Source organism: Crocuta crocuta, unplaced genomic scaffold, assembly GCF_008692635.1.
Source record: "Crocuta crocuta isolate KB4526 unplaced genomic scaffold, BGI_CrCroc_1.0 scaffold288, whole genome shotgun sequence".
NCBI classification, from domain to species: domain Eukaryota; kingdom Metazoa; phylum Chordata; class Mammalia; order Carnivora; family Hyaenidae; genus Crocuta; species Crocuta crocuta.
The window spans coordinates 1,696,315-1,720,413 of NW_027532607.1; the positions used below are offsets into that span (position 1 = coordinate 1,696,315).

At 56.0% G+C, this 24,099-nt stretch overlaps 1 protein-coding gene across 3 annotated transcripts in view; it reads left to right on the top strand.

The window, feature by feature from the left end:
* The window catches only part of MRC2 (mannose receptor C-type 2), a 51,020-nt gene that overhangs the window by 18,137 nt on the left and 8,784 nt on the right, over positions 1-24,099 (top strand). For 2 of the 3 annotated variants that reach the window (XM_077780417.1, XM_077780418.1), the window contains exons 2-18: positions 10,098-10,499; positions 11,204-11,377; positions 11,576-11,740; positions 11,947-12,060; positions 12,535-12,678; positions 15,455-15,643; positions 15,798-15,952; positions 16,897-17,004; positions 18,791-18,906; positions 19,362-19,510; positions 20,102-20,319; positions 21,031-21,173; positions 22,178-22,280; positions 22,561-22,699; positions 22,812-22,847; positions 23,158-23,318; positions 23,402-23,469. In XM_077780417.1, coding sequence (XP_077636543.1) covers positions 10,098-10,499; positions 11,204-11,377; positions 11,576-11,740; positions 11,947-12,060; positions 12,535-12,678; positions 15,455-15,643; positions 15,798-15,952; positions 16,897-17,004; positions 18,791-18,906; positions 19,362-19,510; positions 20,102-20,319; positions 21,031-21,173; positions 22,178-22,280; positions 22,561-22,699; positions 22,812-22,847; positions 23,158-23,318; positions 23,402-23,469 — 2,584 coding nt within the window. Of the gene's footprint in view, positions 1-2,312; positions 2,411-10,097; positions 10,500-11,203; positions 11,378-11,575; positions 11,741-11,946; positions 12,061-12,534; positions 12,679-15,454; positions 15,644-15,797; positions 15,953-16,896; positions 17,005-18,790; positions 18,907-19,361; positions 19,511-20,101; positions 20,320-21,030; positions 21,174-22,177; positions 22,281-22,560; positions 22,700-22,811; positions 22,848-23,157; positions 23,319-23,401; positions 23,470-24,099 lie in introns of those variants that run through there. The other variant, XM_077780419.1, reaches the window with a different exon arrangement.

The window sequence follows — 24,099 nt, forward strand, 5'->3', positions numbered from 1 at the left end:
GATGCTTAACTGACTGAGCCACCCAGGCACCACTAATACTAGAATTTTCTTAAATGAAAGGGAGATGGTTCATGGTTACCTCGTATCAATTTTGGGGATCCATTTAAGTTTTGCTTATGACTTTCAGAGGCATTCGTTAAGTATTGATCCAGTTCAAGTTAGCTTTGCTTGTGTTGCAAAATAAGCTAAATTAAGCTTTGTTTGTATGACTAAACTGGTTTTGTCTGCTCAGAGAATTTTCAAGTCTAGTCTCCCTAGGTGTTTGATTTTACTATTCTAAGGGATTGACAAGATGAATTCTAAGATCCCACAGTCCACATTCATCTTGTCATTTGATAAACATTTATTGTGAGTCCAGATTATGCCGGGGATGTGGAGAGGCCAGAGACAGAGGTTAATAAGGACCTTTTGGGCAGTGGGGTGGGAATCCCTACCAGGTTTTTCAAGTGTGATTTGAAAGACTTAGCTACAAATTGTTCGCGAAATGTTTCTAGTCAATTGAATGTTTATATTTGAAACTTCAGTTTCTAGCAAACAAACCATTACATTCAGTATAATTCTCTACGCTTTTCTATTTTGTGAGTGGCTATCTAATTTTAAAGAATTATTTCAGTGTGGAAAATTAGAAAATACAGAAAGGCCCCAAGGAAATTCTTTCTTCCGTTGATCCTGCTGCAGTGAGCAAGGGGGCATCTAACGGTTTAGCTTTAGGTTACTCCCCCATCCCCACCCACCCCTGCAGCCACTTTGTCAAAACTAAAATTTAAAATGCTGCTCTCCCCAAATTTGTGTACTTCATAATAAACTAATTCTCTCTTCATCCATCCATCCAACCTCCATCAACCAGGTATGGAATACCCATTCTGGCGCTGTGCCTGGGGCCCTAGATGGCTGTCCTGTCAGAGATTTTACAAAATCATCTGTTCGCGACTTCCTCCTGCAGATAAACACGTGTGGCTCAGCACAGGTCAGGGCCTGCTGTCATGAGTCATGAGTGGACATTGCTGGGCAGGTGACGTCTGCGCCTCCAGGACTCTACCCGCCTCCGGCCCTGAATCTGGTCCTTCGCGGGCGGGTCAGAGGGGCTGGACGGTGCCGGCCCAGAAAGCCACTTCCTGCCGCGACCGGAGCCCCTGGGGGAAGGAAGTGGCTTCGGGCTGTTTATTTTGGCTGTGGGCAGGCAGACGGCGCCGGGGGCCGCGGGTTGCGCAGACCCAGCGTTGGCAGAGCCCGGCCGGGAAGCGGGCGGACCTCGCGGCCGCGGGTGGGGGGAGGCCCGCGCCGAAAGGCTGGGGGCGCGCTGCCGAGAGGGGGCGCCAGGAAGGGGGGCGGCGCGTCGCGGAGGGGGGCGCGCGGCCGAGGAGGGGGCCGCAGTGGCCGCGAAGACTCCGAGGGGCCGCCCGGTCCCTGCCCCAGGTCCTGGGGCGGGTGAGGGGGGAAGGGGTCGAGGTGTGCCCGCCCCCGGGATGCTCCCGTGAGGAGGCGAGCTGGGGAAGGGGCACAGAGGACATGCCTGGGAGCCGAGGGTCCGACCCGAGCTTAGAGGCCCCGAGCTTAGCGGCGTGATCGCTTCTGTAGGGGCCCTGCGGCACCCCGGTTTCATCCTGCCTGGTGGGGCCCGGGAAAGGACAGGCCGCAAAGATTGTGCTGCTTTGGTTTGAGGAGACGAAAGCCGGCAGAGGGTGAGATCAAACAGCACTGTGTCGCCAGGGGGGGAGGCCAGGGCCCGAAAGTATTTGCATTCCCAGAGATGCCCAGGTGTGGGGGGCAGGGGGCCAGCCCTAGTCAGCCGACACCGCTTGGGGGACCAGGGGACCCGGCAGAGTGGCAGGGAGGGTGAAAATTGCCTTTCCGAATTTAGGAATAATCCAGGCCCTTCCCACCCGCTTGGCGTACCCCTCCCTTGCGTTTATTAGGCGGACATCGTAAGTCCACCTCAACCCATTGCCCGCTTTAACATCTTCCTGGAGCGGAGCAGGTCGCATTTTGCAGCACATAAATTTTAAGTGGGGGGGGGGGAGAAGAGCATGTCTAGAAATGAATGATAGAGGAAACTCACCATGGCTGGAGGGAGATTGGGAGAGACTACACACACGTGTGACAGCAGCGGATGGGGGCTGTGTGTGCTGAGTTTGGTCACATGCACTTTAAGCAATGGAGAGCAGACAGTTTGGCCCTGCTGGAATGCAGGGGTGGTTGGGAGGAGGGAGGAGAGTGTGGAAAGCCTGGAGCACGGAGGGTAGACGGAAGCCCACAATCTCCCAGGATTTGGGTGGGGATATTGCACAGTTGGACAGGGCATTGGGCCCCTGTGTCCTGTAACTGCCTTGCTCTTCTCTGGAAGGGATGCCCCACCTCCCCCATCCAGGTCCAGTGTGCACATGGACACGGACACAGCCTCTAGTAGAAGGTAGGGAAGGGTGGGGTGCTGGGTCCCCAGGGTTAGCTTTTCAACAGGGCGGGGCTGGCAGCTTCTGCTGACTCAGGGACATTTCCAGGCCTGGCCTCAGGGCCAAGCGGCTTATTGAAAACAGCTGCTCTTCTTGGCTGGTGGCCCTGCGGCCCCTGGCTCTCCCTGGGATGACCCTTTGCCTCTGCATGGCCTGAGGAGGCCTGGGGAGGGGGGCCAATTACAGAGAGACTCAGTGGTTAGAGGTCACCCTGCCATGCCCTGGGGGATCAAATCTGGTCAGCCCCCAGAGCTCCCCAGCTGGTCCCTTAGGAGCTGAGCCAGGCTGGTTGCTGCGTCCCCAGTCTTTGCTCTTGCCATTCCCCCACCTCGAAACACCTTCCTTTGCTTTTGTCTCTGCTGGTGCTTCTCGGGGTTTTGTTTGACATGCCTCTCCTTCAGCAGATTTTGAGAGTGTGCTGAGTGCCAGGCACTCTGCTAGAATTACCTTCCCCCTCTGCTTCCCTCAGCACCATGTCTTCCACTTGTAATGGAGAGTAGCTGTCTTATCCGAGGTCAGACCTCTGGCTGCCTTCACTGCTGGGCCGAGTCCCGGGAAGCTGCTGGGACAGCTGAGAGCTTTGCTCCTGAGAGACAGACAGTTCTGAGTCTTTGCACTCAGCCTCAGGACTCCGCCAAAGCATTGCGTGTACCTTACAGCAGATGGGAAAGGAAAAGAGGCCACAGTGACGGTCAACAGGCAGGGAGGAGACAGGGGCTGCTCAGTGTAGGGCACATAGCTTTAAAACCCAGTTGCTTCTGAGCTCAGGTATAAATGTCCAGGCTGATGACCCGGAGATGTCCGAGAAGGAAGGGAATGTGGACACTGCAGCAGAAAGGTTCCTGTTTTCTGGAAAATCCGTATGGATTTTATCCGTATGGATATCTGTTGGATAGTATTATCCAACAACTTCATCCCCAGCCACACAGTATGAATTGGACCTGGGGGTTTTACACACTGGCTGATGTGTTGCTTCTAGCTTTTTCATGGACTGCTTCGTGCATTCTGCCTCTCCAGCTTCATGGCAAATGTCATGAGGCCAGAGGCTGTGTTGTCTAGTTTCCCCATCGTACTTAGTCATAAATGCTTCATAAATGCTTGTCATCTGCACGAGTGAGAAAGCCTCTGAGGGAGCAGGCAGAAGGGTGATTAGGAGGATGGGGTGAGGGGGCCTGGCCTCCAAGTACCTCCTCTGACAAGCCCGAGAGGCTCATTGCTGGTCTGAGGGTCAGGGGGGATCCTGGAACGATGGCCTCCAGGCAGTAAGGAGGCTGGGAGAGAGGCTGTGGCTCCAAGACCCAGGGTTGTGTGTTTATCAGGATTCTTTTGGTTACAAGGACAGGAACCCAATGTAGACAAGCTCAGCACAAAAGGGGAATGTGGCTGCAAACGAGCCCGAATGATTCACAGGCTGGAAGAAGAGCCACAGGAACTCAGGGTCTGGGACTGGGTATTTAGCGCATGAAGACTTGTTTCCTCCCCCTCACATTGCTCAGCTGTACTTGTCTCTGTCCCCATTCTTATCTGTAGCAGGAAGGTCTTTCCCTTATGGTAGGAAACACGGCCACTGGCAGCCAGAGTTTCGCGATCTCAACACACAGAGAAAATCACGTGTTCCGGGGAGACCTCTGATCAGTCCTGTTGGAGTTGTGTGCCCGGTCACCGTGCCAGGGGCATGGACGCTGTTACTGGCCAGCGGTGAGCTTTGTGCCCCTCACGTAGCCAGATCACAGTGCAGGAAAGTCATAAATGAGAAGAAGAAGGGATGGGAAGTTTGCTGGGCAGACAAAAACAAAGGCCGGAGACTGAGGGCAGTTCAGTGAGGTTGAGGATTCTGTTACCATCTCCATGTCTTCCATGGAGAGCCCAGTGCCAACCAGACCGTATGGCGACGGGGCCCAGATTATGTCTCCGTTACTCGCCACTATGCCCTCGGAGCCTGGCACCATGCCTGGGACCTGTGAAAGTCTCAATACATACCTGTTGAATGAATGGATGGATGGATAGATGTGCTCAATGCATAGTTTCCTGCCTGGTTTCATTCATTTATTTATTCACTCACTGAGCAAGTACACAAGGAGCCACGACCTGGCACCCAGCACTGTGCGAGGCGTGGTGTGGTTGCAAACAAAATGCAGAAGGTCGTCTTTGTCCTTGAGGGATGTACCACAACCCTAGTGAGGGACATTTCTGCTTCCTGTGCTGACACCTGATGCTCCCCAGGGCATGGTGAGTGAGGCTAAGACTGGAGGGGCCCTTCCCCAGATGGGGGGGCGCCAGGCCTCTGCACCCTGAGCTCCCTCTGCTGCCTCATTCGGGCTGGCTGAGCACAGGGCTGCAAAGAACAGTCTGTGTTCAAAACACCTTTGTGCCCTTCCCTCTCCCCCTTAGCATTTCCAGCTCTGCCAAGGCTGGGCTTCACCTCTTCCTGAATTGGGTCCTGGAGAAAGAGCCTCCTTTCTGCCAGGGCCCAGGCACAACTCCCTAGACTTTGAAAGGTAGAAAATGCTCTTTCAAGTCCCCTCCCCCCCACCGAGGTCCCAGCTTGGAGAAGTCCCCGAGATCCACCTCTAAGAAACCCCCTCAGCTTCCCCTTTTCTTTGTAGCTCTCCTGCCTTCCACCCCTCTGCTCCCAAATTCCTGTTCTTTTCTCATTTGCTGCCAAGGCAGTTCTTTGACTTGCATTCTTCCCGTTGCCTCCTCCAGACCCTCAGTGACTTCAGAGAGTCTCCCACCCCAGAAGCGCAGCTCCCTCCTACGCCCCCAGACACCTGGCTTTTAAGGGCTTGTTTGCCTCGTGTCCTGTGTGTCCAAACCCACTGTTCTTCTCTAACTAGTGCCGTGTGTTTCCGCGTGGCCCCAGCGTCGCTTGGGACGTGCACACACACAGCAGGCGCGCCAGGAAGGTATGTGGATTTGTGCCTAGAACCCTAATCGTCATAGGAAGGAGGGGACTTGCAGGTGTGGTTCATGTGACAGAGGAGGAAACTGAGACCTTGAAAGGTACTGCGATTGGGCATCCTAAACTCTCCTCTCTGGGTCTCAGTTTCCTCATCTGTCAAATGAGGGGAAGGTGGCCTGACCCTGGGACTGCCTCCCCCCGACTGACACAGACCCCCCTCATTTGCCATTTATTACAACTGCACAGACTGGCCGGAGCACTTCAGCCCACATGTGGGTTTTCTGGTTGGGGTGGAGCAGAGGGTTCTATCCCCCTGGGCTGCCCTGGGCTCCTGTGATGTTTGGGGCTCTATTGTCCTGTCTCATCTCTGAGAAACATTTACAAAAGCAGCACTGTTTTCTCCCTTTTCCGGTCCCAGGCCCTTTCCCTACCCCCTGCCAAGGGCCACTTTCTGTTACTACTGACTGTCCTCACTGGAGGGGACTTTTTGAGAATCAAACACCCAGTCCTTAGGGGAGCCTCAGGCAGGCCTGGATCAAGGCATGGGGCCAGTTGATGGTTTCAGAGGGTGTGGCTGGGGAAGGGAAGGGGCAGGCTGAGGGGAGGGTGCAGAGAGGACCCCCACCCTGGTTTTGTTGAAGGGTAGAGCAACCAGTGTCCCTGCGCCATCAGCCTTCTTACCATGGTGTTTTGTTTGTTTTTTTTAAATGTTTTATTTATTTCTGAGAGAGAGAGACAGCATGAGCAGGGGAGGATCAGAGAGAGAGGGAGACACAGAATCTGAAACAGGCTCCAGGCTCCGAGCTAGCTGTCAGCACAGAGCCCGATGCGGGGCTCGAACCCATGGACCGTGAGATCATGACCTGAGCCGAAGTTGGAGGCTTAACCAACTGAGCCACCCAGACGCCCGTTACCATGGTGTTTTGAGCACTCAGTGACAATAGCTATGACAGCACTCTGTTTTAGGAAAATTACTTTGGCAGCTGGATCAAGGAAGAGAAAGATTGACTAGTTGTGATTGTTATCTAGGCAGGAGGTTCGTTCATTCATTCGTTCATTCATTCATGCACGTGTCCATCCAATATTTATTAAGTTATTTATTGTGTGTCAGGCAGAGTTGTAGGTGCTTTGGATGCAGTGGTGGCAAAAACTGAAAAAGTCCTTGGGAGCTTATGAACAAGAAGAGAGACACACAAAATAGACAGAAGCATGTCAGATAATGAGTTTTGCTTCTGGAAATGTCAGTGTAGTTGGTACCAGTCTAGCTCTCTGGTCAGGGATACTTAGAGACAAAGGATATAATATAAAACACAGTGGTTTGAGAGCAATTTAAAACAGGCAGATCCTGGGGAGAAAACAATCGCCAAAAGAAAAGAAGCGATGAAGTGAGAGGCTTATTTATGCAGCGTGTCTGTCTCGTCTCTTTCTCCCACTGAGAGCACTGCCCTGTTTGAGGACCTCAGAGAGCAAGTGGCAGTTTTACTGTTTGGGGCTACCAGAAGCTCCTAAACTGTGCATGGGCAGCGCAAGGCATTAGGGAACCCACCAAGAAATAGCAGCTGAGAGCCAGAGGTTTCAGATGCTGCCTGGTGCTGGGGAGACAGAATTTGGAATTCAAGTTCCACGAAGTTAGAGGGGCTTGGTAATTGCCTAAGGTTTTCCTTTGAAACTCCAGAAGGGTCTCACCTTGTGATTAAACCCAAGGCTAACAGCCACACCCTAAGACTACGAGAACCCAAAACAACCCCACCCTGACAAAGCCTAAAGCCAAGCCTCTACAGGATCAAGATGATCCACCAGTAATTTAACTGCCTGCCAGAACAAAACTCAACATTCTTTTTAGGAAGATTAAAAAAAAAAAAAATTCAGACTCCCTATAACATGTCATCCACAACATTCTGTATACAGTAAGAAAGAAAAAGATCCGGGCTCTTTATAACCTTATCCACAATGTCCAGTATGTAACAAAAATTACTAGACATGCAGTCAGCTGGAAGAAGTGACCCATAATCAAGAGAAAAAATAATCATTAGACAAAGGCTCACAGAGAACCCAGATGTTGACAAAAAATCAGATAATAATAAATATTGTGAAGAGAACTACAGTCGAGCAATATGATAGAGAATAACTGAGTGGCTACTTTAGGTCAGAGGGGACTCTTTAAAGATATGACCTTTTTGAGAAGTGAAATATCAGGCAGAGGAAATCATGTAAAGACGTTGAGGCAAGAAAGTACGAAGCCTGGGGTGCCTGGCTGGCTCAGTCAGTGGAGCAGCAACTCTTGATCTCAGGGTCATGAGTTGGAGCCCCATGTTGGGTGTAGAGATTATGTAGAAAAAATAAAACCTTTAGGGGCGTCTGGGTGGCTCAGTCAGTTAAGTGTCTGACTTCGACTCAGGTCATCTCACAGCTCGTGAGTTCAAGCCCCACATCAGGCTCTGTGCTGACAGCTCGGAGCCTGGAGCCTGTTCAAGAAAGGGCAAGGAGAGCAATGTGATTTGAGCAAGGAAGAATAGTGTGATCAAAGATCAAACTGGTAGGCAGGACCAGATCATGTAGGATCTTGTGGCTCATGGTAAGAAATTTGAATTTTATTTGAAGAATGTTGAATTCATTGCCTTTGAAGGACTGTAAGCAGGAGGGAAACTTAACTCGCGTATGTTATTTTATATCTTACTACTGAGTGAGGGTGTTTGACATAGTTACAAGCCAAGTGCATTTCATTTTTTCTAGCTGTGTATATGTATCCTTCTCTACTACGTTGTTGATATTTTCCTCATAATTCATCCTATTTTTTGTAGAAACTCTTTTTATATTAGGGAATAAGCTATTTGCCACCAGTTAGTTACGTATATATTTGTCATTGAAATTCTGGCTTTGTTTATTTTATTTTATTTTATTATTATTTTTTTTTTTGCCATGGAAAAGATTATTAGGTCATTGAATACATCATTGTTTACTTTATGACCTTTAGCCCTCCANTCACAGACTCTGAAATAGGCTCCAGGCTCTGAGCTGGCAGTCAGCACAGAGCCTGACACGGGTCCCGAACCCACGAACCGTGAGATCATGACCTAAGCAAAAGTCGGACGCTTAACCGACTAAGCCACCCAGGCGTCCCATTGAACTTACTTACATCTTTAAAAAGTCGTTCCAGCTGGCCATGAGAATGACTTATAGAGGGATGGGATAAGACCATGGTGGAACAGAAGGAGCTTGGGGTTTGGACTCAGGAGACTGGGACCACATTTCAGCTCCTTTCTCACCAGCCTCGTGATCGGTCAAATCATTTCACTACCCTTAGTCAGTTTCTTTACCTGTAACATGGAATCATAATAATAATAAATGGCAACAACAGTAATTTACATTGCTCTTACTCTGGGCCAGACCCCGCTCCAAACACTGTACAGGTATTCTCGCATTTAACCTTTACAATAGTCTGATGAGGAAACTGAGTCAGAGAGAGGCAATGCGACTTGCCCAAGTCGCACATTAAGTGGCAGAGCTGGGATTTGAACCCTAGCAGTCAGATTCATGCTTTTAAGACCTGGAAATTATCCTGAGGGACAAGTGGCTCATGTATGCAAACGTTCTTGGTGACAGGGATGTGCTGTGTGTGTGTTGTGTGCATGTAGGTGGTGAAACGTGGATGTCAGGCCTGGGCTTGCTTCCTGGCTGTGTGACACCTTGAGCAGGTTGCCTTTTGATGCTAAACTAATCATGATCATCCTTCTTTTTTATTCCTGTCTCCCTCCCTCCATCCCTCCCTTCCTTCTCCCCTTCCTTCCTTCCTTCCTCCCTTCCTCCCTCCCTCTCTCTACTTTCCCTCTCAGCTTTACTGAAATACAGTTCACATCTGAAAGAACTCATCCACTTAAAATATACAATTAATTGGGTTTTACTCTAGTCACAGAATTTGGCAGCTATCATGACAATCTAATTTTAGAACATTTTCATCATCCCACAAGACCTCCCTCCCATTCCCATAACCCCCAGCCCAGCCCCAGCCCCAGGCAGCCACTATCTACTTCCCATACCTTTAAGTCTCCATTTCTTAATCTGTGAAGTCAGTGTGCTTAGGGGCAGGTTCGGTTTCACTGCCTTCCCCAGTGTCTGCACAGTGAGGTGATGGGCTAATCGATGCGGGACTGGGGGAAGCCCTCTACAGAGCTAAATGCTGCTTAAAAAATAAGCTGTGCAATGGTTCTGGGAGGCGTGAATGGTTGGATATGGATATGGAGGTGTTGGGAAGATTCTAGAAGTCAGGAAAGGAAGGAGTCAGTGAAGCTGAGGGGCGAAGGGGAAGAACAAGACCAGTTACCCCAGGCCAGAGAGACACTTTGGTGGGAAAAACACACTCTGTCACGGAGACCGGGATAAAGTTGCGACGTGCCGAGTGATGTCAGCGTGTCCGCTGCTCCTCTCAAGATCTTGGGAAAAGTAATCAGTTTCCAACTTGCCAGGTGGAGTCGGGCTTGCTTTTTGGAGGTGGGCGGAGGGCTGAGTCCTGCCTCTAGGCTGAGCATGGGGCTAGAGCAGAGGCTCGCCATGCAGCCTCGGCCTCATCTGGGCACAGGGGGACAGCATCGCCCCTCGCCCCCACCCGAAAGGGTTGGTAATGAGGACCGAGGGAAGACACACAACCCGGTGCCAGGCTCAGGGGCAGTGTCTGAAGGTGGCACTGGCCATCGAGAGCCAGCCTGGAGAGCCCCTGGGGTGGCATCATGCCCTGCCTTCCCTTCCAGAATCCAACGTCTTCCTCATCTTCAGCCATGGACTGCAGGGCTGCCTGGAGGCCCAGGGTGGGCAAGTCCGAGTCTCCCCAGCCTGCAACACCAGCCTTCCCGCCCAGCGCTGGAAGTGGGTCTCCCGAAACCGGCTCTTCAACCTGGGCGCCATGCAGTGCTTGGGCACCGGCTGGCCGGGCACCAACACCACAGCCTCCCTGGGCATGTACGAATGTGACCGGGAGGCCCTGAATCTCCGCTGGCACTGTCGCACCCTGGGTGACCAGCTGTCCTTGCTCCTGGGGGGTCGCACTGGCAACACCTCCAAGGCCGGCGGCCCCGAGCGCGGTGACCAGACCCGCAGTGGCCAGTGGCGCATCTACGGCAGCGATGAGGATCTGTGCGCCCGGCCCTACTATGGTGAGAGGCCGCTTGCAGGGCAGGGGCGGAAGGGCAGTGTCAGGAGGGCTGGAGGACAGAGTGACGGGTGCAGAAGCGACAAGGCGCTAGGCCTCTGCACACCTTTGGCAGCTGTATCTTTAATTGTGATGGGAAGCACTTGGGAATAATTAAGAATATTAACCTCAAAGCATTCATTTTCAAGGACTTAGAAGTTAATACATGCTTGTGAAGCCCTCAAACGGTATGACAGTGTATCACGTAAATTTAAATGCCCTTCTCCCAGGCCCACTCTTGCGGGCATACCCTAGAAGAGGGTCTGGCTCCCCATTCTGCAGGGGTGACCGGGGACCAGAGTCACCCGGTGAGGGGCCTTTTGTGGTGGACAGCTCTGTCCAGGGGGGTCCTTTTCCTGTAAGACATCCTGAGTTCTGAGATGGGACTTGTGAGGAGGGGCAGCTAGAATTTGGAGAGGCATTAGGGACCCTGGGGGGACCCCTTCCCAGCGCTGTGGGATGAGCAGGAGGACCTCTCCCGCCCAGGGAGGGCTCCTGGGCTGACCTGATGGCAGAGGGGGCCTCAGCCTTAAGCACTGCTTTGGCCTTAGCGTTGCTGCCCCATCCCTGGCTCCCCGGGGTAGGGGGTTTTCCCTGAGTGGGGGAGGGAGGTGGGCAGCCTCTGGGGTCCACGCGCCAAGACACCGGCTCACCAGCTCCGTTCTGCAGAGGTCTACACCATCCAGGGGAACTCGCACGGGAAGCCATGCACCATCCCCTTCAAGTACGACAACCAGTGGTTCCACAGCTGCACCAGCACGGGCCGCGAGGATGGGCACCTGTGGTGCGCCACCACCCAGGACTACGGCAAGGACGAGCGCTGGGGCTTTTGCCCCATCAAGAGTGAGAGCAGGGTGGGGAGGGTGGGCCAGGGTGGCTCCTGGAGGGAGGCCGACCACCAGGGGCCTCAGCGTGGGTGGAGGAACTCTCCGGACTGGGGTGATAAGATGCCCCTCCTTGTAGCGCGGAGCGGTGTGTGTGGGGTCCGCACCCCTTGAGGGACTCCCGTGTGGGACCCATGTCCCGCTGTCGTGGTGGCAGGTAACGACTGTGAGACCTTCTGGGACAAGGACCAGCTGACCGACAGCTGCTACCAGTTTAACTTCCAGTCCACGCTGTCGTGGAGGGAGGCCTGGGCCAGCTGCGAGCAGCAGGGGGCGGACCTGCTGAGCATCACTGAGATCCACGAGCAGACCTACATCAACGGTGAGGGGGCAGGGCCGTCCCGGGGGGTACCTGGGCCTGGCAGCGGGGGACAGGGCAGGGTGGCAGCAGCCTGATACCTGCTGCCTGCCTTTGGAGGGCCCTGGGCCCTACCTGCTGGTGGGGCAGGGGTGCCCTTGGTGGGGGCACACAGTGAGTGGGCTGAGGGTGGGCCAGTCCCCTTCGGACCATCTCTGTCTTGCTGTCAGGGCTCCTCACTGGCTACAGCTCCACGCTGTGGATTGGCCTTAATGACCTGGACACCAGTGGAGGCTGGCAGTGGTCGGACAACTCACCCTTGAAGTACCTCAACTGGGAGAGCGGTGAGGCGTGGGGTTCGGGCGCAGGGCGGCCTGGGGACCGCACAGGCATTTGGCCTCCTGTTGATGCCTCCCCTGGAACCTTTCTCCAGGCTGGGTGGGGGAAGGGCGGTGGGGCAGCTTCCGTCCCCTGCTGGATCGGGCCCCACCCCCATCTCTGCTCCTGCCGTGGCCTTGTGTGAACCAGAACCCGATGCCCTTTCCTCAGGGCGCAGGGCCTGGGGCACAGGCTGGATTTCAGGCCCTGCCGGTTCCTTCGGCTGCACCCAAGGCACCAGCAGCCCGGCCAGGGAGGCCTCGGGGGACGGTCACCAGTGCTGGGAAGAGGGTTTGGGACCACTTGGTGGGGGGTGGGGGGGCGCGAGGTGAGAGGCAGCGAGGGGCCCAAGGGAGCAAGCAGGAGGCGGTGAGAAGGGCCCAGGGGCCCGGGTGTGAGTATCTCTCTCCCGGGCTGCTGGTGCCCTGCCCTCCCCGCAGATCAGCCGGACAACCCGAGTGAGGAGAACTGCGGGGTGATCCGCACCGAGTCCTCGGGCGGCTGGCAGAACCGAGACTGCAGCATCGCGCTGCCCTACGTGTGCAAGAAGAAGCCTAACGCCACTGCCGAGCGCCCGCCCCCTGGTGAGCGGAGGTCTGGCTCCGGGCTGGGAGGGGCCGGTTGGGCCGGACTCCAAGCCTCTCTGTGCTGATGGACAAACCCGAATGTGGTTAAATGCTGGTAATCCCCACTGTCCTTGTAGCAGTCACACTCAGCTGGAGGTGACAGACATCTCAACACTCCATCAGGATACCCTGAGTTATGTACCGCTATAAAAATATGTGTGATAGATGTTAGAGAAGACATGCCTAGAGAAGAAACCGCTTAAGCTCCTGGGAGTTAAGGAGGGTTTCATGGAAGCCACTTTTGATTTGGGTCTTTCAAGTTGACTGTGAAGAGATGTGAGGGAAGGGCGTTCCTGGCAGAGGGAATGGCATGTGCAAAGGTGCAGGGGCATGGAAGTATACAGCAGCTTTCAGTTTGGTGAGTATCGCAGTCTGGTTGGAGTGTAGACTCTGTGTAGCTGTGGTGTTTGGACCAGCCTCATGGCATCATCACCTGGGGGCTGTTACAAACCCAGAATCTCAGCACCCCCACCTGGCCTGCATTTCACAGGATTGTCAGGCAAGGTGTGTGCAGGTGCAGCCGAGGCACGCTGGCTTAGAGGGCGTGCTGAAGAGAACAGCTCAGAAAGGCAGGTTGCAGCCAGTCCCTGAAGGGTCTTGGCTGCTGGGTCAAGTCTGGGTGGGATCAGGTAGGCTGTGGGGAGCCTCTGCGGGGTTTTTAATCCAGGGAGTGTCTTGCTCACATTTGTGATTCACAGAGATAGCTGTAGGGCCCTATGGAGGAGGTTGGGGTATTGGGCACAGCATTGCTCTAGGGACTGTGCTCCTCCCTGCTGTGTGGCTTTAGGCAGACAGCTCCATCTCTGAGCACAGATTACGAATAAGCTCCTACCCCTTGCAGGGTTGTAAGGCTGGAGACCGGGCCTCGCCCAAAGGAGCGGGTCTGTGGGTGGCAGAGGATGTTTGTCCGTGTAGGTCGTCAGGGCTATGACGGGAGTCCGGTAGCCGTGGGGGTGGTGAAGAGGGAATTTTGTTACAAGGAAAAATACATCACAACCAGGAAAAAATGGATAGACTCACAGAAAATAAAGAGCTTAGAGACCGAGATTTCTGCTTCTGTTGCCAAAGATGGATTCAGGGCTATCAGCCGGCCACTGCTTTCTGTCCTTCTCCCCTAATGGGTCAGGAACAAAGGCCTAAAACATTGGCACCCCACTTGTAGGTCACCTCACCTCCAGCTGGAGGGGCCCTGGGGCAGGCTCCAGTTCTAGGTCTTCTCAGACCTAGAAGGAAGGAGGGCCCCACTGTGGGCAGGCCTGACCTATCTGTGGCCCCCTTTGGGCCTAGCCCCTCACCAAGTCCTCTGTCCCCTGGATCTCCCCAGGGTGGCCCCATTGGGGGAGGTCTCCTCTGAGGCCTCATGGACCTGCAGATGTGTCTGTGGCCTCGAAGTGCCTCTTTCATCCCACCCTGCATGAGGCATCTTTTCTGAGCAGTTTCTCGAATGCCTTCGGCCTTCTGGGTCTCATCACGCATGTCATTCCAAAGGCAGGCGCCATTGTGTTCCTAAAGCATCCATATTTCCCAAGTTTCCTTCCTCCCAACAGCCCAGAGAAGGCCTCCTGGGGTCTGAACTTGGGTTCTGTCTGTGGCGGCAGCCTTGGGTCTTAGCCAGGAGGCCCAGGAGATGATTGACAAGTCAGAGCTGAGAAGCGAGTCAGCTCAGGCCTCTGAGAAACAGTATGCTGGACGCTGGATCGTCTCACAGAATGGAGTGGATCCCAGAATCCCAGTCTGGGGTGATGCTTCGAGTGGGCACATGCTTTCCTGCCTGGCGGGGCAGAATCCTGCCCGAGCCTGACATTGTGGGTGGTTTAGTAAAGTCTTGTTTTCTCTTGCCAAGGCCTAGTGAGGGCTTGTTTGCTTCAGCTGCTCTGGGACCCCGATCCCTAGAGAGTGACCCTGAAATGCATGGAAGTGGGGGTGAGGAAGAGCCGGTTACTGGTTAGTTTCTCAGCCCTGAGTGGAGCTGAGGTTGGGGGAAGGAGCAAGTGACTTCCTGGGCCTCTGGCCTGGTGGCCTCACTTCCCCATCCCTACATCCTGGACTGCCGAGGTCAGCACCGAATCCACACTCCATACATGCTATGAGATAGTGACGGTGTTCTCGTTTTTTAAGCAAGGTGGACATAAGCTAAGTTTGAATCGTATAATAGGAAATCCCATTGAAAAATGTTTTTAATGTTTATTTATTTTTGAGAGACAGAGAAAAATAGCATGCGTGGGGGAGGGGCAGAGAGAGAGGGAGACACAGAATCTGAAGCAGGCTCCAGGCTCTGAGTTGTCAGCACACAGCCCGACGTGGGGCTTGAGCCCACGAACTGTGAGATCAAGACCTGAGCCAAAGTCAGTCACTCAACCGACGGCGCCACCCAGGCACCCCAGGAAATCCCGTTTACAGAGGAGGAAACTGAGGCTCCCAGGGCTGGTCTGAGCCAAGTCCCCTCACGCATCTCTTCCTGAAAGCCCTAGCTGGAGGGGCTGTCCTGTCTTGGGTGAAGTCTGCCACCACCTCCTGGGGTTCCAGCCATCCTAGAGGGCTTTGTCTTTTCAGAATCGGTCAGCATTCAGACCTGTTCTGGCGGCCAGGGTGGATCAGAGGCAGGTGTGGGGAGGAGGTGACTTCAGGGCCCTGCCCGTGTTGACACACTGCGGGTCAAGGTCTCTCCCCCGCCCCCCCCCCGCCCCGGGCTAGGTGGCTTGGTCCCTGAATGGCACCTCGTGGGTCTCTGCAGACGTGTGGGCCAACGTGAAGGTGGAGTGTGAGCCCAGCTGGCAGCCTTTCCAGGGCCACTGCTACCGCCTGCAGGCTGAGAAGCGAAGTTGGCAGGAGTCCAAGAAAGCGTGTCTGCGGGGCGGGGGCGACCTGCTCAGCATCCACAGCATGGCCGAGCTTGAGTTCATCACCAAGCAGATCAAGCAAGGTGAGTGGCTGCTCGTCCACGCACCTGGGGCGAGGGCCGCGCCTTCCCAGTGCCCGTCCTGTCCTGCCCAAGAGGCGACGGGACTGTCTGTCTGCTGCTGCTGGCTGAGGCTGACCTCTCTGTCTTCTCTCCCGTCGGCCCTGCTGTATCCCAGAGGTGGAGGAGCTGTGGATTGGCCTCAATGATTTGAAACTGCAGATGAATTTTGAGTGGTCTGATGGGAGCCTTGTGAGCTTCACCCACTGGCACCCCTTTGAGCCCAACAACTTCCGGGACAGCCTGGAAGACTGTGTCACCATCTGGGGGCCGGTGAGAAGCCCCTCTCCCCACCCTCCTGGTGCTACTGTCCGCTTCTGCCTCGATACCCCCACCCCCATGGCCTCTCGGAAGCCCCCACTTCCCCACCAGCCCTTTCCCTTCCCTGTGCAGAGATTGCAAGGATTTGAATCCTCCCCACCCCCAACTAGCTGGGTCACTTTGGGCAAGTTACTTAACCTCTCTGTGCCTTGGTTTCCTCATCTGTCAAAGGAACACTAACAGTGGAAACCTCAGGGGGTCATTGAGAGGATTAAAGGAGTTAATTCTCGTGAAGCCTTAGGAAGTTGCCTGGCATGATCTTGGTCTACCAGCTGCTCTTCCCTAACGGCAGGTGGCATCAGAAGCCACGTTTTGTGGACAGGCTCCGTTGGCACGGCTGCTCTGTAGCCAGCCCTACCCAGCCCAGGGTCCTGTCTCCTCAAAATATTATGGGGTGATGACTGTTTGCCGTGGTTTGGGCTCAGATGCAGTGTGGGTAAATGAAGGAATTGATGTAGGGCTTCAAGCAAAGAGAAGAGACCCTTAAAAAAGTGACCAAATCACAGGGACAGAGTACAGACTCCAGGGACAGATAGGACATTCTGCTGTGAGTTACTGCAAAACAGTGCCAGGACTAGAGACAGAGCCATCTGGCATAAGGGATGCTATTTAAAAATATACAAACAATTGTTTGTTGAGTGTCTGCCACGTGCCAGGCATTCTCCTGGGGACTGGGACGCAGACACCTCTGCCCTCTGTTGGAGCTAAAGGCACACAAAGTGCTGGCTGGGAGACTGGGGACACGGGACAGTCTGGAACACAGAGAGGACAAGCCTCTTGCTCAGAATCACACAACAAGTTGGAGGCGGGAGCGGGTCTAAAAATCAGGTTCACCGAAGGGTTTGGGGGCGGGTGGGGGTTGGCGGCTGAGACTCTCCCTCATCCTGTGTCCTTAGGAAGGTCGGTGGAATGATAGTCCCTGTAACCAGTCCCTGCCGTCCATCTGCAAGAAGGCGGGCCAGCTGAGCCAGGGGGCAGCCGAGGAGGACCATGGCTGCCGGAAGGTGAGGGAGCTGCCCTTGGGTGGGGCCGACCAGAGGGACTCCTGGGGGAGGGAGGGGACAGCCCCCCCCTCCCCTGCATCCTCCCATCCTTCGCACACCCCTTCCTCCTGCTTTCCCTGTGGCTGTGTTCCAGAAAGAGTGACATTGGATAATGCAGGGTGGGGGTAGGGTGGGGGCTGTTGGGAGGAAGCAGAGCTCCCCACCCCCACTCTTTTTGGGAAAGCCGCTTCTCAGAGGCAGCAGAGAACAGGAGGTGGGTGTGGACAGGCCCCCAGGCCCTCACCGGAGTGAGGCTGCACGCCCCCGCCCCCAGCTCTGTCTCTGCCCGCAGGACTGCCCGTGTCAGGGGGGCAGTGCATGTGTGACTGAGCGGCCCATGTCCTCCCAGACTCCCCACAACCTGGGCCTCAGCCAAGCAGGGGTGTACGTGGTGTGGATGAATGTGGGGAGGTTACTCAAAAAAGGCCCTTTAAGGTGTTTTGGCCCCTGGTGGCTCCATCTGCTGAGGCCACGTTCCTGCCAGCCCCTTGCTGCCGGTCTGCCTCCTCGCCCTGTTTTCCTTTCGATTAAGCCCCCTTACCACACCCCCACCTCACATGAACCCCAAGTTCTCCCCCAGGGGAGGGGCCCGAAACAACAACAGGCATGACCTGCAGTGGGGAGGAGAGAGAGCAGACGGGCCCCGCTGAAGCATATGGGGGCACGGCACGGGCAGAGACTAGCCCAGGGCTCTGTCCTGGCTTGGGTGAGGTGGGGGCAGGGAGAGAAGAGGCGTGACTAAGGCCCCCGGCACCAGGGCTGCCTGAGATGTCCGTGCAGTGTTGAGCAGCCCCGGTTCACACCCTGGGAGAGCCGGGGTCTTGGCATAGCCTTCCCCCCGCCCCACCAGCTTCTCTTTTGCTCTGGCTCCTGCCCAAGGGGCTGTAACTTTCTCCCAACCTTGAATCCACCCCAAGGCTTCCCATCTCAAGAGCTCCTGGAGATGAAGGCCTTGGGAGGCATCTTGTGTCGTCTTGGGATGGAGCAGGGCTGCCGTGGGGACAGGAGCAGCCTTTGTGGTGTGAGTTCAAGTGTGAGCTCCACCTTGTACTGTCTGTGTACAAAGTCCAGTCACTTCATTTCTCTGAGCCTCAGCTGCTGTTGTGAAAGGCGGGAGCAGAGAGCTCAGGGTGGCCCAAGGCGGGCGGGAGGTCTGTTGGGTGAAGACTCGGCTGGTCTCGTGGGGGTTGGGTGGTAGAGGACCGGCCCCTGAGGAGCTGTGTTCTCTTCCAAAGCTTCGCTGCTCCTCGCTGAGGGTCCGCGCCCCAGGCTAGCTGCCTCCTCCGCTCACTGAACCCTTTCCAGGACCCGAGGATTACCCAGCCCTTCCGCATCCTGGCACCTCTCCCAGCTTTTCAGTTCTGATTTCGCAGCCAACTGGCAATTTTCCCACCGTGACTCTTTGTTTAAATGCCCGAGACAGGAGTCCAGCGGGCCGCCCATCGTTCCTCACCAGCCCACAGCCGGGTCACTGGCTACCTCCAGACTGGCCGCCCGTGGGCCGTGCTTCTACCTCTGGTCTGGCCATTGTGGCTACCAGTAGGGAGTGGGGATGTGAAGTGATAAGGTGCAGAACACAGCACAGGAAGAGCCGTCTCTGGTGTCAGACCAGTCTCCTCTGTCCTGTGCCCAGGCCTGTGGCACATTCAGTGATGCCACGGATGGCATCCCCCACCCCAAGATTTATGGCTGAGGGAGGAGCGTCCTCCTCACAGACGTCCCTCTTCTACCCGCTCTCTCGAGCCAGGGTTGGACGTGGCACAGCCCATCCTGCTACTGGCTGGGAGAGGACCAAGTAAGCTACAGTGAGGCCCGGCGCCTGTGCACCAGCCACGGCTCTCAGCTGGTCACCATCACCAACAGGTACAGACCGGGGCGTGTGCCCAGACCAGCCCTCGACGCCTGTCTTGATGCCTAATGTGGGCCCTGCACCAAACAGGTGGCATTGTAACATTAAGCGCAGAGGGACCTGAGTCCTTGAAGCCTCAGATGGCTTTAGGACCTTTTTCTATTATTGTCACAAGAATGGTTCCCGTTTATTAAGCGACCCCAGTGTAGGGCAGGGCAGGGGCAGCAACAGGTGTAGATGTGGGCTGGATGCCCAAGAGAGGCCTTGGCTGTGTCTGATTTTCTTTCTTCTCAGCAAGGCACGGAGGTGCAGGCAGTAAGCGGGGAGCTTGGTTGCTATATGTCAGCCGTAGGGTCCCCATGGGTCCCTCAGGTTACTGGTTGGGGGGTGGGCAGGGCATCGGGCCTGTGGTCCAGGGAGTGGTCGGGGTGAAGGCAAGCTCCCTGCCTGACCAGCTTCTCTCCTACAGGTTTGAGCAGGCCTTTGTCAGCAGCCTCATCTACAACTGGGAGGGCGAGTACTTTTGGACGGCCCTGCAGGACCTCAACAGCACCGGCTCCTTCCGCTGGCTCAGCGGGGATGAGGTCATGTACACCCACTGGAACCGGGACCAGCCTGGTGAGCCCCTCCTGCACTGCGCTTGGCCAGCCCCTTCTCTGACTTTCCTTGGTGAAGCCAGGAGGCCGTAGGCACCTGCCCCGCTGGGACCGAGTCCCAGGGCTTCCCAGCAAACTGATCGTCGGTACAGCATGGAGCAGTGGTGAGGGACACAGGCTCTGGGGCCAAATTGCCTGGTGCGTCTTTGAGCTTCAATTTCTCCTCTGTCAAATGAGGATAATGGTACTTTCCTCATAAGGTTGGTGTGAGGCTGAGATGGATTAATAGATGTGAAGTGCTTCATTATTAGATGGGACGCGAGCACAGGAGCTCACTATTAGGATTATTGCCATTTCACATTCGGTATCGTTTGTAGCCTTTTCAATTCCCCGACGAGACAGATGGTCAGACAGCCTCAGAGTAGTTAAGTGACTTGCCTAAGATCTCACACAGGAGTAAACACAGAGCCGGGACTCTGCCTCCATTCCTTTCTGGGTCCCTGCTGACGGCCGAGCTGGTCACCCAGTGTGCGGGGCGAGACTGGGGTGGTGCCCTGTGGGGAGGACTGGGCCATGAGTCCTCAGCAGACGGGTCTCTTGCTCCCTCCTCCAGGGTACAGCCGTGGGGGCTGCGTGGCCCTGGCCACGGGCAGTGCCATGGGGCTGTGGGAGGTGAAGAATTGCACCGCGTTCCGGGCCCGCTACATCTGCCGGCAGAGCCTGGGCACGCCAGTGACGCCCGAGCTGCCTGGGCCAGACCCCACGCCCAGCCTCACCGGCTCCTGTCCCCAGGGCTGGGGGTCAGACCCCAAACTCCGGCACTGCTATAAGGTAGGCAGCCTGCCAGCATGGGAGGAGGGAGAGAAACTGGAGTGAAGGAGCCGCACGCCTGGGGCGAGGGCAGCCCCAGCAGGGCCCAGGCCCCATCCAGGCAACTGGGCCCCGGGGACACTGTTTCTCCACAGCCACCTGCAGGCAGAGGTAATTTCCGATGACAGTCTTGTCAGTGGAATGTCAGGTGTGGCACATAGTAGGTGCTTGATAAACATGTGAGGGATTGGAAAAAACAAACAAACATGGAGATAATCCATTTCAGAGGTTCCCAAATGTTGGGGCTGGGCTATCTGCATTTCATCATCATCTGGGCAGCTTGATAAAAATAAATGCCTGGGGCTGCCACTATGGAGAGTGGGGTTCACCAGGTTGGGACGGGGCCTGGTGCTCTAAACTTTTAATCCCTGCTGGGTTTGGGAGCCACTGATGTAGTCCAAGGTCTTCTATTACATGAGGAAGCTGAGTCCATGGAAGGGAGGGGACTGGCCCACAGTGCACTGTGGCTGGTTCAGGGGTCTGGGCAGGGGGTATTCTCTAGGGGCTGGCTGTGTCAGCTCCCCTCCCGGAGGCTCATTCTCTGTTGCGCAGGCTTGTCTTAGCTAGCCTGCACCCCCATCCAGTGAGGCCCCAGCCCCCCTCCCACTGCTGTCATCGGAGGGCGGGCGGACCAGTGGGGACAGCGTGGACACCTGGACTTTGTTCCTATAGGTGTTCAGCTCAGAGCGGCTGCAGAACAAGAAGAACTGGGTGCAGGCCCAGAGGGCCTGCCAAGATTTGGGAGCCCAGCTGCTGAGCCTGGCCAGCTATGAGGAGGAGCACTTTGTGGCCAACATGCTCAACAAGATCTTCGGGTACTGAGCCTGGGGCGGTGGTCTGCATGCACCTGTGTGGGCTCTTGGCTCTGCTGGGCAGGGGGCAGGGTAGGGCGCCCCCAGTGAGGCCTGTCCAAGGGCTGGGAATGACCTGTGTATCCGCAGCTAATGCCAGGACCATCCTGTCCTCCGTCAGGTAGTCCTCTTCTCCCTGGGATTGGAGACTGTTGCTCTCCAGTGTCAGGGAGCCAGCAGTGGCCCCCTCGGACTCCCACACCTTTACAAAAGTAACTATCCTCCCCATCCCTCTGCAAGCCAATCCAAGTAGAGCATCCCCCACCGCCCAACCATCCCGTATGGACCAACTCTCCTCAATAAACCGGGTTTCCTGAGAGAGAGGAGGACAGGAGCTACCAAAGTGAGCATCTGCTCATGGGGGTCCCTCCAGGACCCTGTGTCTGTCCTGTGGACCCCCAGCATCCTATGACACAGAGCACCTATAATCCCTTAGCAGGGGGAAAAGTCCAAATGGACCCAGGCTTCCTAAGATCTTAATTCCAGGGCCATGCCTTTTCAGCAAACATCAAGATTACATTATGTGACTAGTCATTACAGCTCTCGTTGATGGCTTCTCACCACATCTCAGGCACTGCACTAAACAGTTCATCACATTCAGTCTTTTCTTCAACCCTACGAACTAGACATTATCACTGACCCTTGTGTGCTGATAGAGAAGTTGGGCCTGCTGTCACAGAGCTGCTCCCTGGGTGACCCTGGCCTGGAATCTACTTTTACCTGATTCCAGAGCCCCAGGTCTATGCTGCATCCCCATGGACTTACTAAAGCCCTTAAGTGAAAGCCTCTGGAGCCTTGCTGGAAGGGCAGACCCCACCCGATGGGAGCCAGGCCACTTTCCCCCAGTGAGTTGGCCGCCTCATCCAGCGGGCTCAGTTCTTCGAGGGTGAAGCCCAGAGGGAGAGGCCCCAGGCCCTTGGGATTGCTCCTCTCATCTCTTCTGTCCCCACCCCTGTATTGTGCTGAAGTGAATCAGAGCCCGAGATCCATGAGCAGAACTGGTTCTGGATCGGTCTGAACCGTCGAGATCCCGGAGCGGGGCAGAGCTGGCGCTGGAGCGACGGCTTGGGGGTGAGCCGGCCTGGAGGGGACAGGTCAGGCGGTGGGCGGGCCTAGGTGGGCAGGGCTCGATTATGGACGTGGTCTTTCTGGGGCGGGACTGGACTTGGAGGTGGGTGAGGTTTCGCTGAGTTCGGGCATTTGGCCGACCCTGCAGGTAAAAGAAAGGGGGGTGGGGTGTCCAGCCCGGGTTAAGGGTTCCCAGCTCAGGTCGGGCCTGTGGTTCGTCTGTCCTGGGGACGCTGAGGCCTGCGCCCCGTGCCTGACCACCCTCTCGCACTCCCACCTCCAGTTCTCTTACCACAATTTTGACCGGAGCCGGCATGACGATGATGACATCCGGGGCTGTGCAGTGCTTGACCTGGCCTCCCTGCAGTGGGTGGCCATGCAGTGCGAGACGCAGCTGGACTGGATCTGCAAGATCCCTCGAGGTTGGGTGGGATGGCGCTGGGAAACGGGGGACGCGGCAAAGGGCGGCGGGGCCGGGAATCCAGGGGAGGGTCTTCTTTCCCTGCAGCGTCTCTATCCCTGTTGTCTCTCTAGGCACAGACGTGCGGGAGCCCGACGTCAGCCCACAAGGTGAGGCGCCTTGCCCCCCACCCCGGGCTGTGTGGAGAGGGTGAGGGACGTCACCCACCCAGCAGGGCCTGGCTGAGGTGGAACGAAAGGAGTTAGGGATCGGAGCCCAGGGAAGGGGAATCAGGACGCCTGGAGCCCTATCGACCTCCGTCTCTGAGCAGGGGCAAGCTTGGGCCTGGAGTGATTCCTGCCCCAGGTCCTAGTGGCTCGAAAGCCACCTGCTGCCTGCCCTTGGACGGGCCTTGCCCACCGGGCCAGCAGGCAAGCCCCCACCCCGGCTGCTGCTCGAATGCTCACACTGCCCCCGCAGGCCGGCGGGAGTGGCTGCGTTTCCAGGAGGCCGAGTACAAGTTCTTCGAGCACCACTCCACGTGGGCCCAGGCGCAGCGCATCTGCACGTGGTTCCAGGCCGAGCTGGCCTCCGTGCACAGTCAGGCCGAGCTGGACTTCCTGGGGCACAACTTGCAGAAGGTGACCACTTGAGCGGGCAGGGGGAGGGCCGGGCCGGGAGGAGAGGCCCTGCCACCCCTCATCTGCCTGACCGGTTTCCCCAGTTCTCCCGGGGCCAGGAGCAGCACTGGTGGATCGGCCTGCACACTGCAGAGAGTGATGGGCGTTTCCGGTAAGAGCCAGGCAAGAGGGGGTGGGGGGAGCAGCGGGTGTGGTAGGGAGGGCGTGCCTGGATGGCCACCCACTGCCCAGGTGGGAGCTAGGGAGGCTGCCCACAGAGGCACATAGACCTGAATTTGAATCCAGCTCTTGTTCCTCACTGGCTGCGTGGCCTTGATCAAATGGGCCTTGATTTTCTAACACGGAGCATGATGAGGCCTGCCTGGTAGGATTGCTCTGAGGATCAGAAAGAAGCCTTGTGAAGTCCTGAGCACAGCATCCAGCACATAATTGGGCACCAAATAATGGCAGCTCATCTTCTGCTGGGGTCACTCATGAATAAGGCTCCCTCAGGACACGGACAAGAACATAATGATGTCCAGAGGGGCCTCTCTGTATTCAGTACCCACCTACCCTGCCTGAGGTGGCTGGAGGCAGCGAGGACCAGGAGCACATAGCGCTCTCAGCACGCTGTTACCCGTGGACCTCTATTCTGGGATCCTCACACTTTTCTAGTGAGGGAATGAGAGTCTGGAGGGCTGGGCTTTACGTGGAGGCACCAGCTGCCCTGAGCTCAGTAGCCTCATTCTTAGCCTGGAGCCCCTGGACTTGGGCCCTCCCCCCCCCCACCGCTCACAGTGGC